At 34.3% G+C, this 18,156-nt stretch overlaps 1 protein-coding gene across 2 annotated transcripts in view; it reads left to right on the top strand.

Moving 5' to 3' along the window:
- Positions 1–18,156, top strand: part of LOC140439857 (ankyrin repeat and sterile alpha motif domain-containing protein 1B-like) — a 192,851-nt gene that overhangs the window by 70,538 nt on the left and 104,157 nt on the right. For both annotated transcript variants that reach the window (XM_072530012.1, XM_072530013.1), the window contains exon 6: positions 13,018–13,247. In XM_072530012.1, the coding sequence (XP_072386113.1) occupies positions 13,018–13,247 (230 nt within the window). The remainder of the gene's footprint in view (positions 1–13,017; positions 13,248–18,156) is intronic.

The following is an 18,156-nucleotide window of genomic DNA, read 5'->3' as shown; positions in this document are numbered from 1 at the left end:
GTCTGGTTTCAACCCTTTTCAAATTTCTATCCTGTACAGCCAAAGTAAGGTCGTCAGCATACAAAAAGTGCTCGGCAGTTTTAATGATTGGTTTCCAAGTTATACGTGATTGTAGTTGCGCCCCGTTGAGATCCTTTGTGCGGATTGTCAGCGCTACGTATAACTTGATGCGCGCTATGTGCAACGCGAGAACTGCGTGCTAACAACATTTCCCGTCGGGATAACGCGGACTCGTCGATGGTAATATCGTTCGTATAATTTACTCCATGGTAGTGTCATCGTCAGATTGGGCCGGCGCTAACGCGGCTCTGCTATTGCGACGACATTAGTGCTCGTATATCCTAAGATCTTTCTTTCGAAGATGACCACTATGTATAATAAAAAAGACATGTCAGATCGTCTTCCTGTCTTAATATCCTGTGTTATAATATAAATAAATATAATATAAAAAACTGCCCATGGTGGTTCTAATTTAAAATCTTCAGAGATGGAAAGTATTATACCTTTCTAGGAGATTCAATATATACCAAGATAGCAACTCATGTGATTGCATCGCTAGTGCTAAAAATATGTCCATTAGTATCTGTGCAATTTCGTTCATGTTTTAAATTCTTTTCTTATGGTAATAAAATATCTTATATAACTTTCAAATTTCTTTGCGTTATTTTAGGTGTTTTTTCATAATGTAACTTTTGAAAATTCGTTTTTTTTATTCGCTGTACGCGTTTTTTCTTTTGTCTTCATTATGGATTTGCTCATTATCCCGAGTTCTTTGCTGAACCAGTATGCATGATTATTTTTTCGTTTATTTCCGCATTCGCCATCAAACTAACCATAGTGTGGTATGAAACCTTCTATCCCAAGAACAGTATTTGGCGATTGCAAAATTGTTATTGTTTACTGGATGTTAAGCTTTCATCAATTTTTCAATTTAGAAATAACTCCGGTATATTTCTAATGTGTGGAGCTCTTCCAAAAGTTTTTATATTGTAGCAAATAGCTCTGGTATCCTTTTCCTTTCCCATTTTGAAATTGTTTCTCCTTTTCTTGAACCCACCAAAAGTGGTTCGATTCCACGTTGGACGATCATTAAAGGCCTCTGTATGAATGGGGTATATTTAGCTTTTTGGTGTTTTATTTGGTGAGGGCCACACATCACCTCATGAATATTCGTATGGGGACGTACGTACTCCCTACGACTATATTCTTAAAAACTGCAACACATATTGGTCCGTTTTTATTACATTCCTTCTTATTTGGTAGTAAACAAAAAGTAAGTGGAATATAATATTATCCATTTTCCAATATATGCAGTTTGAGCAACTACAAATAATGATCTGGACGGTAGCTGAATGTACATTCGATATATAATTTGCTACTTTTACAAAGAAGGGTAACATTTGTTAGACACGAAAATACGATAGTTTCTTCAATATCATCGGTAATAAAAATTTCACCTTTTATTGTTTTAATAGTCATTGTTTTTATAGACGCAATAGCGTCTGTTCTGCGTGTTGGTAAAACCGCTAGAGTCTTTCTTCTGTTCTTATAAATAGTGTTACAAATATAGTGAATGTCTTTGACTATTAAACTAATTAACTGAGCAGGATTTTCTCTTAGAACAGAATGAATTAATTTACAAGGCTTCTCACAAATGTCATCGGTTTCTTTACGTTTAACAACACTCACTATCCGCCTATTTGGTTTTTTAATGGATATTTTCTAGTTCACTGCTCATAAACGAGTTTTTGGCACCCACAAAATAAATTTTAGCTTTACAGGAGCGAATCACAAAGCTCCAACACACTTCACCATTTTTTACAGGATTTCCACGTTCACTAAAACTTTTACGCCTTTCCATGTTTGTGTGCAAGTAATTATTACAAAATGAAAGTGAAAATAAATTGAAACTTTGCTCGGGGACCAGTTGAGTGGTGTCATTAGTATCGTAATTAGCATCAGTAGAAATTAAGGGTAGGATTATCTTCTAGTACCTGCTCGGGGACGAGTTGCGGGCCGACCGTCCTTACACTAATACTCAAAAATCAACACCTAAGAAAGTTATCTAACTTTCATACGCCTTTTATTGTTAGACAGATTTCAAAAGCTATTTTTGAAGTGCATGTTGGTCACCTATATTAATTAGGACCTCAGAAACGGTAATTAGGAAAGATAAAAATGCAAATATTTTTTATCTGTATACGTCACTAATATTTATACAAATAAAACACTAAAGTAAATTCCATTGAAATGGAATATCCAAATCCAAAGAAACGTAAAATAGTAGTAGTAAAATAGACGTTTTGTAATTTTATTTTGTATTGATTTATTGACAACACAATTACACTCTATCCACATTTCTTAAAGCCCAATCTATAATGTCCTGCACCTTCTTCTCTCCATAATATTTTAAAGGAGTTCCATACTTGTACATCCTCAACGACGGAAACTTGACTACACCCTCTTCTCTTGCTATCGTAGGATGCTTGTAAGCATTTAGCTTGCCAACTTGTATATTCGATCCAAGCATGTTCAGTTTAATCGCCACTTCTTCGTATTTATGAACTAATCTTTGACAGTGATGACAAAATGTCTTGTAGAAATCCACCAGAAGGTAATTGTTTGCTTTTACCGCTTTTCTGAAACTATCTGTTTTTAATTCTAGTACTTCTCCGGGACTCTTAACTCTTTGAGATGTAACGAAGATGACGAAAATAGACCAAATTATTAAAAAAGGTAACTTTGACATTCATTTGATGTGTTCATAACTAAAATTTTGACTTTCTTGTCGGTTACTAAGTAAACAAGAGATCGATGTGTAGGAAAGTTTTCTTCTTTTTTTGTCATGTAATAAAAAATTATTTAAGGTAGTTGGCAATAGATTGTGTATCTCGTTAAATATAGTTAAGACCGCCTAAAGTTACAGATATGTATTGAAAATAATTCAAAGACTTACGTTCATGAAACGTAATTCTCGTAGATTCTTGCAGTTGTATCGTAAAAGTCGCATTTGACATTCTCGATGCTTTTTTGTGAAAAAACAGCACAAAGTGTTGTTAATTGTTCATTAAAACTGTTCCAATCTAATTCATTTAAATAAAAAACCACAAACTATATAAAGGAATCAATATTACTTTTAATCTCAAGAAATAATAGAAAATTAAAATTTATAAATATAAAACGCCAAAAATTCTACTTAATATTTGTCAAATTACTCCTTATGAGACTAAAACCAATAGTAGAAGATCAGTATTTGATTCCCACCTATCAGTTTATTTTTAGAGAGAACCAATCATTATCGAAAAACCATTTGAAAAGATAAAACATGTGTGGGACTATTCCAAAAATTTGAGATGTTTCTGCGATGGAAATAAGCTCAAATTTGACATGCTTGACAGACAGGTACTTAGAATGAAACAAGAGAAATCGTATTCCTAAAAATTTCGTAGAAATCAAGACAGAAGTACCTTACGATAATGTACCAGGTCAAGTACTATATCTATTGTACACTAGCGATATCCCTGACTTTAAAAATTATACAATGGCTACCTTTGCGGATGACATGACATTTATGGCAGAAGGAGACAGTCATTATGAATATGCTGAAAAATATTGTTCTGAAGCTATTTTCTTGTGGCATTTTAAATTAATTTATATTTAAATGGGAATAAGCCACAATTAAAGGTTAAAATACGTTTATTGACGTTTCAATTTCCACTTCGGAAATCGTTCTCAAAATACAAACATTAGTAAATTAAACAAATTTTGTTTTTTGTTACTTAGTGAAAAATTCTTCTAATAATTTAATTTTATCTGACTCATCTATATTGACAATTCAGACATACCTTATACATTTTAAAGTAGACGACTTTAAAATGATATTGCCAATATTGTTGAGTTGCGTTCCTGGGACGACTTTACGTATAAGATAGTTCATTCGATTACATGAAATCAACTTTAACTTGAGAATATCCGTCAGAAAAGATCATAACATGTAATTCGTCTTTAAAAAGACAAATACATGCCATGATGACAGTAAAATTCTCCTGTTAGTGATTCCATAGTAAATTATGAGGGAAAAACCAGGAAAAAAACCTCATAATACTATCCCGACATGGTAAGTATTTGATCGTGCATTTAGTTTACCTTCAATAAACACCAAATTCCGATTTTATATGTTTGTTATTAAAAAAACATAAATGATGTATTTATTCTCTATATGTTACTGACTTACCAATACTGGTATTTTTCTTTTAATAACTTCCTCTTTCAATATGGGTAACCAGATCCTACTACATTCTGCCGAGGAATTCGCGACACAATTGGTCTCATTTAGCCTAATTAGAGCCGCTTCTTTGATTTTTCTCTTTTTACCATCCGTTTCTTTTAGGACTATATTTGAATCATTCCATTGAACCCTATGTTCATTATCCCATGCGTGTTTACAGATTTGAGATCTATCAAATTCTCTATTTTTAATATAGGATTGATGTTCACTTATTCTAACATTTAATGGTCTTGATGTTTCACCTAAATAAAACTGATCGCATTCACAAGGTATTTATAAATGCAATTCTTTGTCCTTTCTTGTTCATTGTTAGGTTTGGTTTTGGACAAAATAGATCTCAACGTGTTTGTTGTTTTGAATGTTGTTGAAATGTTGAATTTATTTCCTATCCTTTTAAGCTTTTTCGATAATCCTTTTATGTATGGTATTGCTATTTTCCTCGTATTATTCCTTGCATATGCTGTAGGATCTCGTTCTAAGTTGTTTTGTTCTATTCGATCGATTGTTGAAAATTCCTTATTTATAAACGATAAAGGATAATCATTTTTTAATAAAACAGTTGTTAACAAATGTTTTTCCTCCAAGAACGAATTTTCGTTAGAACAAGTAATTTTGGCTCTATCGTATAAGAATTTAATAATTCCCTTTTTAATATTAATATTGTGATTTGATTTGAAATTTAAATATCTGTTGCTGAAAAATTACAAATGTTCATTAATGATTCACATTTTCTGGCTGTAATGCTTCGTTATCCGATAACTTTTGAAGATTTGTTTTCTTCATCTTCAGTCCCTGCAACATTCGAGATCACTAGATTCTCAACATGTGGTTAAAAGTTTTTTTTTTAAGATTGAACAAACGTTAAAGAGGGCATTTCTTGGAACGTTGAAATACTCACTATGGCTGTCTTCGAATAAAATTATAGTGGTGGTAATAAACAATCAAAACGTCGCTAAAGGTATAAGGAAACTATTGGTTTGACTTACCGGTTGGATACCACGTGGCCTCTTGATACCTATACAAACGGAGATGAACGACTTTCTATGTGTGCTCTGCTCAACAGTCAACTTACGTTACGACTGTCTGTAGATCGACTATCGACTCCCACGCCCATCGATTTTAAATTCCATTATGACGGACATGAATCGAAATGGGTCAAGAGGGCAGGAGGAATGTGTCGATTCATTCATACAACCGTATTTAAATTTAAACAATGGCCTAGATATTAAACTTTTTGATGACTTGTAAAAGACCTTTGTCTTCACTCTCCGAATAATGCAGAATTTCAGAAACAAGTTTACGCTTTTATCGTCTTTTTAAACTTTCCATTACTCTTTGGTCCATCGGTTGCTCGTCACGTTAGGAGAAAGAAAAACTAATTTTGTGTCATCTTCATAGCAATCATCATTAGAGATTGTTGGAACATTAAATAACACTAGAACGTCGTTGCTGGTAAAATTTTAATATTTGGCCCGTCTCGTTTATATTTTATACTTGTTCAAGAGATAATTTCTCTGTTTTACTATTTTATAAACTTAGTCTTGAATTCCTCTTTTCTGGAAACGGAAGCAGCGTTTTCAGTACCAAGTTGTGGCGTATAGGAATGGATCCTGGACCGGCTCATCATTGGACACTAGGAGGCACGACTGAAGTAGTTTTAATGGCTCCTACACTGCGATGAGGAAAGCAAGGGGAAACTACCTCATTAAACATCCCTAGTCCCTTAGAATGGCAAGTATCAGTATTAATACGTCACAGTTTACTGACCATGGTTCTCGGATACCAAGGTCCGGCAGGAGGAGATATAACAAGGATAACAGGGCTCCCCAGGTCGTCAACCAGAGAAATCTCTGTTCCTTAAAAATCCACAGATCAACAATTACGATCGCTACGTGGAATGTGAGAACAATGTACGAGGAGGGCAAGACACACAATGCAATTAAGGAAATGGATAGACTTGCTATCGATATAATGGGTGTAAGTGAAATGCGCTGGACTGGATCTGGACAGTCCACAGTACATGACCACCAGATTTATTACTCCGGAAATAGCGAAGACCTACATATTAACGGAGTTGGTATCATAGTGAATAAGAACATCTCTAAATACGTCACAAACTTCGTCCCAATCCCAGAGAGAATACTCCTTATTCAGTTTAACACCTTCCCTGTTAAGACCAACATAATCCAGGTATATGCACCTACTGCAGACAAATCAGACGAAGAGATCAAAACTTTCTATTCGGAACTAATGAGTGTCCTGAAAAAACTTCACAAAAACGAAATAAAAATGCTTATAGGAGACTTAAATGCCAAAGTGGGAAAGGGTAGATGTGGAGAAACCGTAGGACCCTTTGAACTGGGGGAACGAAACGAATGCGGAGATCGCCTGATCACCTTCGCTGTGGAAGAACAACTGGTAATCACCAACACTTTCTTTAAACTACCAGCTAGGAGATTATATACGTGGAGATCACCTCAAAACACCCCAGATCACATCATCAGAAACCAAATTGATTACATTATGGTGAATAAAAGATTCAGTAACGCAATAACATCAGCCAAAACATATCCTGGTGCTGATAACTCACTGGTAGTTAACAACAGACTAAAGCTGAAGAAGATAGACAGTGCAAAAGCAAGAAAATACGATTTAGGACCATTAAAAAATGAAGACACCAGGCACCAGATACAAACCTATATAGAAAAAGAATTAAAAAATACAGACAAAGCTAATGAACCAGATAACGAAATGACAAAACTACAACAAATTAATCAGACAATCCTAGATAAATATCTTCGCCCAACAACGGTTAAAAGGAAAGAGTGGATTACTGATAAAATCCTAAATATGATGGAGAATAGAAAAAGAGCTAAAAACAGAGACATGTGGGAGTATAAACGAATTCACAAAGAAATATTAAATAAATAGAATCATTGGAAAGTTGACACGACTCGTTTAATCTCCACAAGAAGGTAAAAGATTCAGCCGGAATGTACAAACACAAGAGATCAGGACATGGCGACCCAGTAATAGACATTAAACAAACAAAGAATATATGGAAGAGATACGTTGAGAAGACATTCGATGATGACAGAGATAACCACCAGATGATTATGGAATACGACACAGGACCACCAATCACTCAAGACTAAGTCAAAGCCGCAATTAAAGCAACCAAAGCAGGCAAAGTACCAGGGCCCGACAACTTTCATTCAGAATTTCTAAAAATCATGGGAGACGAAGGAGTAAAATGGCTTACGACAACGTTCAATAAAATCTATGACTCGGGAAAAATCCCAGAGAGCTGGTTAAAATCTACATTTATTGCTATACCTAAAAAACCTAATGCAAAAAAATGCGAAGAGCATCGTATTATCACTCTAATGAGCCACATTCTTAAGACCTTCTTAAAGATAATACACAGAAGAATTTATCAGAAATGCGAGTCACAGATCTCACGAACGCAGTTTGGATTCAGGGATCCGTTAGGTACAAGAGAAGCCTTGTTCGCGGTTCAGGTATTATTTCAAAGGTGCAGAGACGTCAACTGCGATATTTACGTATGCTTTATCGACTACCAGAAAGCTTTCGACAGAATCAAGCACGATAAGCTCATGGATATACTAAAGGCAACTGATCTGGATAACAAAGACCTTCGAGTAATCAAGAACATATACTACAACCAATCAGCAACCATTCGGGTGAAAGACCAACTAACAGAAGAAGTTGCAATAAAGAGAGGAGCATGACAGGGCTGCATACTCTACCCCTATTATTTAACGTCTATTCGGAACACGTCATGAGCCAGGCCTTAGAGCATATCGAAGAGGGTATTCTCATAAATGGTTAGCGCCTGAATAACATCACATATGCAGACGACGCCATCCTCTTTGCAGACAGTTTAGAAGGTTTACAGACACTAGTAACGCAATTGTGGAGAATCAGTCAAGAATAAGGGCTTGATTTTAACATCAAGAGAACAAAGTACATGGTCATCAGTAAGAAGCAGATTCCACCTAGTCAATTACTGGTAGATCAGCAACAAATACTCCAAGTGCCCCGTTACTACTATTTAGGAACCACCATAAACGACCAATGGAACCACTCAGTTGAGATGACTTAAAAACGAAAATCCGTTTATTGAGATGTTACGTATTTACACTGCTGCTCTATGGGGTTGAATCATGGACACTAACCGAGGCATCCATGGGAAAGCTCGAGGCGTTTGAGATGTGGTGTTATAGACGGATACTGAGGATCTCCTGGGTGGACCGAATAACAAACATTGAGGTTCTACGTCGGATAGATAAAACATGTGAAATTATATCCATAGTGAAACAACGCAAGCTAGAATATCTTGGACATAAAAGGCGAAACGATCATATATATATATATATATATATATATATATATATATATATATATATATATATATATATATATATATATATATATATATATATATATATATATATATATATATATATATATATATATATATATATATCCCGCTGCAACTTATATTACAGGGAAAGGTCTACGGAAAGAGAGGACCAGGAAGAAGAAGAATATCTTGGCTCCAGAACTTACGAAAATGGTTTTCCCTGACCACTTCAGGACTATTTCGAGCTGCGGTCAATAAAGTTAGAATTGCCATGCTAGTAGCCAACATCCCTAACGGATAGACACCACAAGAAGAAGTCTTGAATTCTGTTGCACCAGAAGTATTGTAGCATTTTCTTTTTCCTGTATATCATAAAGATTTGTATGAGTTCCTATAAATACGTTTTATTTTGTTAAAAACTAAACATACTTAAAGTGTTTGTTGACACAACCGATATAATTGCTGAATTCTCAAACGAGCTGGACCGGCGATCTACGCAGAGAATTTTCTGTCAAAAATCCACTTAGCGGGATTTCCATCTCATTCTGGCTGAGAATGAATTTTTTATATAGGTCACTTTTGATCAGGGCATCGGAAAGAAAGGTTGTGATTGAAGATCGCGACATTTGTACTCTGCCAGTAGGGGCTGGGAATAATTTTGTAAGAAGTGTCTGATAGTAACTGCTAATAATAAAATAAGTAGTAAAACAGTATGAATAAAAGTATGTAGCCAACCAACAAAACACCAGCCAAAAACGAAACAAAAAAAAGTTTAAGTTAGTGCAGATTAGTTTATGTTTAATAGTGGTGAAAACACAACTCACCATAAGTTTTTATTTTTTTATAACCTGCCCCAGTAGATTCAATCACAGTGATGAATATATTCTAAAGGTGAAAAAGGAAATATACCTGTCATTATTTTTATTTTTTTCTATTAGTTTTTTCTTTTTATATAGACACGACTCTGTCTGTTTTTCAATGTGCCTCCAGTAAGTTGTCGTTCCATCGTTTTCGTGGTCTTCCTACTGATCGTCTTCCTATTAGGTAACCGTCTCTTGACGTCTTTACTACTCTATTTGTTGTCATTTGGCTTATATGATCGTTCCATTCTACTCTTCTATTTTTTACCCAGTTCTTGATGTTCTCCACCTTGCATCTACGTCGTATATCTGTACTTCTGGCTCTGTCCCATAGTGTCTTAACATCAATTTTTGTCATCACATCAAGTGTTTTCGTCTCTGCTGTTTCTAGCCTTCTTTTTTGTCCTCTCTGTGGTTATAATTTGATTCAGCTTATTTGTTATTACTTTGTCTCAAACCTGTGGCATTCGATAAACAAAACATTTTGTGTTCGCGTCCGTTGTTCGTTCGCTTATCGTTAACGTAAGTGTGTTTATTGAGCTTTAAAAATGGATTCTGACGAAGAGGTAGTTAGACAAAAACTGACAAGATTAAGTAAGAAGATTAATGTGACGCGAGAAAAAAGAAAAGTTAAAAGGCAATCAGGTAAAATATACGTCACCTTGACAGGTCGCGATGTTGCAGCTAAGTCATTTCTGTTAATCATAAAATGCTGCCTGGACAAATGTCTTACCCATTTAAGTATCGATGATCAAAAACATATATTGCAACACTTTTATTTACAAGCAAAGCCTCAACAGGACTCTTTGTTGGCTCAGTGTATGAAAAAACTTAATATGGACCGTAAACGACTCAAGAATAATCCAAAAGTTTTACAAGCGTATACATGGGAATATTTCGTGTCTCAAAAGGGTGACAGAATAAAAACATGTCGAACCATGATCCAAAAACTTTTTCAAGTATCTGTGAAGCGCATTTGTGTAGTACAAAAGAAGGTAATTGAGGGGGATTCATTTACAAAAAAGCGAGGGACACATGCCAACATACCCCACGAATTAGCTCCCAATATTCATGACTTGCTTAAAGAAAATTTGGAAACTATTCCGTTTAAGAAAAGTCATTATTTCCAACGCAAATCCGAACTGCATTGTGTTCTCTCAATTACGACATTTTTTCGATGGATCATTATAAATATGCATTATAATGTGTATACTTAACGTTTCCACTATCGTTGAAAATATCTCACTCCTATCTCGGCATTTTAATTACTTGTGTCAGTCCTCTCCTAAACCTATAAAAATGTAATTCCTGATGCACTGGCAGAAGGTAAAATCCACCAATGTAGTGGCGCGATTTAAACAACAAATATACAGCACAGAACGCACACACATACGTCCGCAACTAATAAGCAATTATAGATGTCAGTGGTGTGTTATGGATTGTCGAATACGACTAGTTGCGATTACAACTGATGCGGAAGGAAGCCATTCTACCGAAGATGATCCAAAATTATTACGGCATTGAAGTGATCGTGTGTGCATCTCGCTGTACCGGTAAACAATCTGCTTCAACGGAAATCCTTGTTTGTTTTCAAATAATATCGAGAACATAATTGTGAAGATCAAAATAATACATTTTACAATATGATGATCTCCACGATAGTGCGAAATTTAAACTATAATATTATATATATATATATATATATATATATATATATATATATATATATATATATATATATATATATATATATATATATATATACAGTAGACTCCCTCTATAACGAGAACTGAAATGACAGACTAATTACCTCGTTATAAGCCGATCTCGTTATATCAGACAATAATAATACTGTGTATACATATGAATCTGTAGTTTTCTAAACCATTAACTTCCTATAATGAAGCCATTCGGAGCAATATAAGATGCTAATAAATATTGTTTGAATGGCGTTTTTGAAAAAAAGTTATTTACTTTTATTGTCAATGAAATATATTAAAGCATAAAAGAGTTGTTTACTTTTCTTATCAATGATATACATAAAAACAAAAAATCTGTACCTACTTATATTTTTTTCCAACTACATAATGTATAAAGCTTATTTTCAAGGATATCATAAACTATTGCTTCTGCAATTTTAAGAACTCTGTCATTTTTAACTGCTTTAAATGGTCCAGTATCATTCTATCATATATTTTCTAAAGATGTGAAACAGTTGTATTTATTCATTGTAAAGAAGTTTATTGCGGGCTGCAGTTAAGTTTATTGAGGGGCTGTTTGAAAAGGTATTTATTTATAGCGACGACCCGACCAAAAACGTAAAAAACACGTTTTTGGATCTTATTTTCTCTCGTTATAACCAAATTTGCCTCGCTATAGACGGTTATAGTTCAATAGAAATTTCACGGGACATCTAATGTATCACGTTATAAGCGAAACCTCGTAATAACCGTGTTCGTTATAGAGGGAGTATACTGTATATATATATATATATATATATATATATATATATATATATATATATATATATATATATATATATATATATATTTATATATATATATATATATATTTATATATATATATATATATATATATATATATATATATATATATATATAGTGTCACTGTTTGTTCAATTGTGAAAGTGTATTTGTTGGTCCAACTTAGCAGATAGGATATTTTTTATCTTGATGAATGACCCTAATTTATTTAATTGTAAATTCAAAATATTTTATACGATACCAAACGTCATTTTATGTTCTTATAACTGTTTTAAAATAAATCCAGAACGACTGAATTGATTTGGCTAATTTTCGTTTTGATATATTTTTTTCAAGTCCTAGGAAGGTCTAATAGGTGAAAAATAGTAGAAGCAACGGATTTATTTACCATAAAAACAGTTACATTATACTCTTATACAAAATGTTTTATACGACCTTTATTATCAGGAGAAGGTTTGTGTAAAAGATAATTTGCAAAAAATTGTACGGAAAGACTTCAAAAACAGTTTAAATCGCAATATAACTTATAGATGACGCCATACTATGACTAACAAAGGAAACTAGGATTAATCAATAAATGTCAGTATTGATAAATTGGGCAATAGCCATACCACAATGAATATACCGGTTTTCATTAGAGCAGTGTCGGGCGCGGTTAGTATTTAGATGATTGACTGCTGGGGAACACAGCATGTTGTTGCCTTTCTTCTCCGAAACGGCAGGACCGATTTTAAGGAAATTTTACATGTGTATTCTGTACACAGTTTCCATGTAAAAAAATTGTGTTTTTTTATATTTGTGTTTTACTTCCCATTGGCTTCTAATGAATCTAAATGCAATACATAAGTAGATATAAAGCCCGATTAACCCTGAGAGATTAATTTAAATATATATATATATATATATATATATATATATATATATATATATATATATATATATATATATATATATAATGATCTACCTGTTTTGTTGCAGGGCCGTTGTGGAAGTGCTACTTCGTGCTGGATTCAGCGTCAACATGCGAACCAAAGCGGGGACAGCGTTACACGAAGCAGCTCTATACGGGAAAGTGGAAGTGGTTCGGACTCTTTTGGAACACGGTGTTAATACTTCTATTAGAGATTCGAATAACCACACCGTCATGGATCTTCTAAGTCAATTTAACACAGCGCAGGCTTCGCAAGAGATCATGCATATCTTAAAACGTAAGTTTCTTTCAATTAGTTATATTATATATTTGTGTTATCGATATACGTTTTAGATATATCTTGGTCAAAAGTTAAATGCTTATACCTAACTCTTCAATATGTGTAATTAATCGTAAACTGTTGATAGATCGTGTTTGCTTGAAATGGTCATCTTATTCCCGTAGGGACCTTGTTTGTCAGTAATTCGAAATGTAAACAAAATGTAACATAAACCTTTATATCAATCATCTGTTCAATTAATATAAAATATGAATTAGAGCATTAAGTTAGTATTCGCCAATAATAAATAAAGCTTTATTGGAGGAGTAAATTTATTAATAGGATTAAATTCTTTCAATTTCGGTTTCCAATATTAAAAATTCAATTTCGTTTCACTTAACTTTAATCTTATAATCTAATCGATAAAGCAAATTTATTGGACATTATGCATCTTTATTTTTAACTAAAATTATTTAAATTGGTTTATTTTAACTATGCACATTTTATTTAGGATTTTTCTAATATATGTCATCAAGATCAAAATAGAATTAAAAAAAATGCATCCTTTATTTTGGCCTGTCTGTATGTCTGGGGATTAATGCAGCCAAAACTGCAACAGATTATGAAAAATTCATGATCGGTTTGAATTCAGTTATAAAAGTTATGTCGGGGAAACTTCTTAAACCGGAAGTTTTTACTACCGATTCCGAGAAAATTAGAAAAAACAAGTTTATTCCTTAACTATGATAGCTAGAAATTGTGTATTACAAAATATCGTACAACAAACTGCGTTTACGAGTTGTTAAATATGTTTACATTATATAATTATTTTCCCATCATATTAATTTATATTTGGCATTGCCATATTTTAATAATTTAGATGCGATATTTCCTGGCCCAGATGCTTTTCTGTTTTTTTTTGTTTAAGGATTCACATAAAACTTATATAACGAATTAAGCATATAGTAAGCTTTATCAATAAAAAAAAACCAACAACATTGTCAGAATTACCGTGGGATTATATGGAAAGGTATTTAAAGCAAGAATAGAAGAAGACCTGGAAGAAATTCAAGAACAGATTAGTTTCTGGGCTAGTAGATCTTGCGTTGATAATATATTCCCAATTAAACAACTACTTAAAAGGAATCTATAGAAAATGTCACACCGAGAGTGCAGTACGGCTAATATAGGAATGCACAATTGCCGGATTTCACGCCTTGTGCTTGGCGATACAAACAGGTCCAAGTGGTAGTCACAGAACCGTACCCAGATCTCCACGCCCGGCTCTGTTATTTATTATAAAATAATATATTGATAAAATAATTGCCTTCAAGTAGCCAAATAAGAAGCATGAATTTGAATAAAAAGACCTCTCGCTAAAAGTTTTTAGCGAGAATTTTATTATAAAACTGTATACTTTATTAAACTAACAAATGTATTTTAAATTACATTTATTGATAGCTATAAATATACCAGGTGGAACCTCCGGTAACTCGATTTCCGTGCACCCAGCCCAATATCCAAGAAAAACTTTTTCTTTTGTAAATATGTGAAACATTATCAGGAACAGGAATATCGAAAAAGCTTTGCACATTTTTTAATCCCGGCGATGTTATTAAAAAAACAAGTTGCGCAGTTGAATCACTGCGAAATTTTAACACCTACTATGAAATTTTTTTTGTGGAAATCTGAAGTGCAGTTTTTGTCCTTGTTAAAACATAATGCAGTCTCGCATTTTTTACACACAACATAAGTTTACCTAGTTCCTTGGCATAGCAACCTGGTAGTTTTCAGCGAAACCTTGTGTTATTCCATATGGGATAATGGTTTTCCTTGCCCACACTTGACCAGATGAGCAGGTATAAGGTTTATAGTGTAAGTTATTTAACATTATATTATATTTATACTTTATTAAACTAACAAATATATTTTAAATTACATTTCTTGATAGCTATAAATATACAGGGTGGAACCTCCGGGAACTCGATTTCCGTGCACCCAGCCCAATATCCGAAAAGCCCATACTCTGATTGGACTGGTAAATGCATTTTATTGGTTATACAGTGTAAAATAATCGAGGTTATTCACAGATATTCAATTAATTATATAAAGTCGTCCTCTACATCCGAGATGTTGGATTCGCTTTCGCTACTCTCCCCTGTGTTCGCGTGTATTATCAATTGGTCTACGTCATCTTACAGGTTGTCCGCAGTCCACATCTCAGTTTCCGTTTTCTCAACAACATGAGTGACATAATTGCGCCAATTTTGCTCTGTGATGCGTGCGAAACCGTCGTCGATCAACTGGCGTACCTCGTCGTTTTTAAAAGTGGTATTATGGATACCTACATATCGCTTAACTTGGTTCCACACCATTTCTATAGGATTCGCGTTTATTCTCCATAAGAAAAGCATTGCCGTATCTTACCCGTACTGCACTCTCAGTGTGACATTTTCTATAGAAAGGAACCTAAATATCAGAAAGCTGTTGTACGAGCGCTAATGCCGCCTCGGAAAACGGTGAATAATTTTTAAGTTATACGTGACTGTAGTTGTGTCGCGTTCAGATCGCTTTGTCCGCTTTGTCAGCGCTACGTAGAACTTGATGCGCGCGATATGCAACGCGTCAACTAAGATATACTAACGCGACCGGTCGCGCTAGCAAAGCTTGCCGTCGGGATAACGCGGCAATGTCGTTCGTACAATTTATTCCATGGTAGTGCCATTGTCCGGTTGGGCAGACGCTAATGCGATAACATTAGCGCTCGTACGACAGGATCCTTAGATAAAGCTTATGTTAATATGCCCCTGAAAACACTGGTTGAAGGTTTAAGAAATAACAACTTAAATCGAATATATGTAACGTGTTTAATAAAACGAGCGGTTCTAATTTATGTAAATTATATTTATTTATAAGCCTACAGTACGATAATATTATCAACTAAACTAAACTAATATCAGCGCGGCTTTTATATATACAAATACACGGTTCCAGAATTTTCTAGAATAGTTCGTCTTCATCATCAGTATTAACAACTTCTTGCTGGCCGTGTCGTATATCCTGCAGATCCTCGTCTAAAAGATTATGGTTTGCGCGTCATTATTTCTCGTTATACTGCTCCCTTTTTAAATTTGAGCGTCCCGATCAGCAACTCTATCTGTAGGCCCAGGATGGCGGAATCTACAGGACTCTTTACCTCTGAATAAACCCTTCAAGAAGAAATAACAGTCTACTATCTTTCAACGGCACGACCTCTTTGGGTTAATGCAACACACAGTAATTCGTACGCTGGTTTCTCGGAAGATCACTTCAAGCATGCTTCTTCCAATCCAAATTTTCTAGTGCATGACCTATCTTTAGTACAGCCAAATGTTTGAAGTCATAATTGCATACAATTTCCTTTAAATATTAGTCAGAGCACGCGATATGCCCTCGTGGCTTGCCCTGTCTATATATGTATGACTTCCTGGTCACTATATACAGCAAATATCGAGACCATCTTCTAATTTCAGTACTCTTCCAATTTTAGGCTGCTGATTTTTTAACTCATCCAAACGACCGAACTTCTTATTGAATACGAAGGAGATTCCCTTAGTCATCTCGAAGTCTTGGACAACACAGTGGGCTAGACAGACGTTTACCGGAACACTAAATAGGTTCTGTTGAACTCCTGTGGTCACGCCGAATCTAGCACTCTTTTTTTTCTGCGTAATTTGACATAAATTCCTTAAAGCTTGGTCGCCGGTCATCTTTGATCTCATGTTGAAGGGTTCATGCTTCTGTTTCATTTGAGCCAGCATAAGGTACCAGACGATTTATGTGAACAACTTTTACTTTACCTTTTGGCAACTTCTTAATTCTTACATTTATTCTCTTTTTAATTACATATTATAGGATTTGTGGATTATAAAGCCAAACAAGATTAAGTTGAACAAAGCTTTCACCTTGCATCGAGAATCATATTGATCTTTCATATCCGCAGTATCACCTCGTAAAGCAGCAGTCAAGGAAACAGCCTTTTCTTGTTCTGTCTAATGATTGACTGTCACAATAGCTTCAAATTGTCCGAGGTATATGGACCAAGTCGACTTCCCTACAAATGGTGGCAATGTGAATCTCATATGATGTGTCGTTTCGTCTCTAGGTGATTCTTCTTTCACTACAGGATCTAAACCTACCGCATTAACTGGTGGTGGCACTTTTGTATTGGTTATCATGGTCTCTAATTGTTTGATCTTTTCTTCTCCGTCGTTTACATTTTTCTGTATCTTATCGAATCTTCCAGAAACTTCTTCAATTTTTTTATTGTTCTGTGTACATACTTCTTTAATTATTGAGAAGTTTCGACGAATCTTCTAGAAACATTTTCGAATTTCACGTCTTTTTGTCTAGCTGCTTCTTTAATAATTTGAGACATTTTGGAAACATTTTTGAATTTTTCATCAATTATTTTCGTTAAAACTGCTTCTTCTGCTGACAGAAACTGGAATGTCTCTGGGTCATCTCCATTCTTGTTGATAACATCCTTGAGTAGTTCTTGAAGGATTTTCTTGGGCCCACTGCAGTCTTCATCACGTTCTGCCAGTTGCTCACGCAACTGTTTGACTGAAGGGTCTACTAGCAGCATCTTTGGCCAGGCACACACGTACTTTAAAAATGTTCTTTTTAACAAGAATCACTACCGAACTTCGCGAATGTCCCCGATGAATAATACTTTTCACAAGTTCTAAAAGTCTTTTTAAAAAGTCACTGTTGAATTAATTTTTTAATTAATAAATTACCTCACACCGTAACACCACTGTAACGTGTTTAATATTAGGAGCGGTACTAACTTATGTAAATATATTTCCAGGGTTCCAGAATTTTCTAAAATAGTCGATCTTTATCCTCGGCATTATGAACTTCTCGCTGGCTGCGTCGTATATCC

This window comes from Diabrotica undecimpunctata, chromosome 4 (genome assembly GCF_040954645.1).
Source record: "Diabrotica undecimpunctata isolate CICGRU chromosome 4, icDiaUnde3, whole genome shotgun sequence".
NCBI classification, from domain to species: Eukaryota; Metazoa; Arthropoda; class Insecta; order Coleoptera; family Chrysomelidae; genus Diabrotica; species Diabrotica undecimpunctata.
This window is presented reverse-complemented; position numbering and strand designations above follow the sequence as displayed.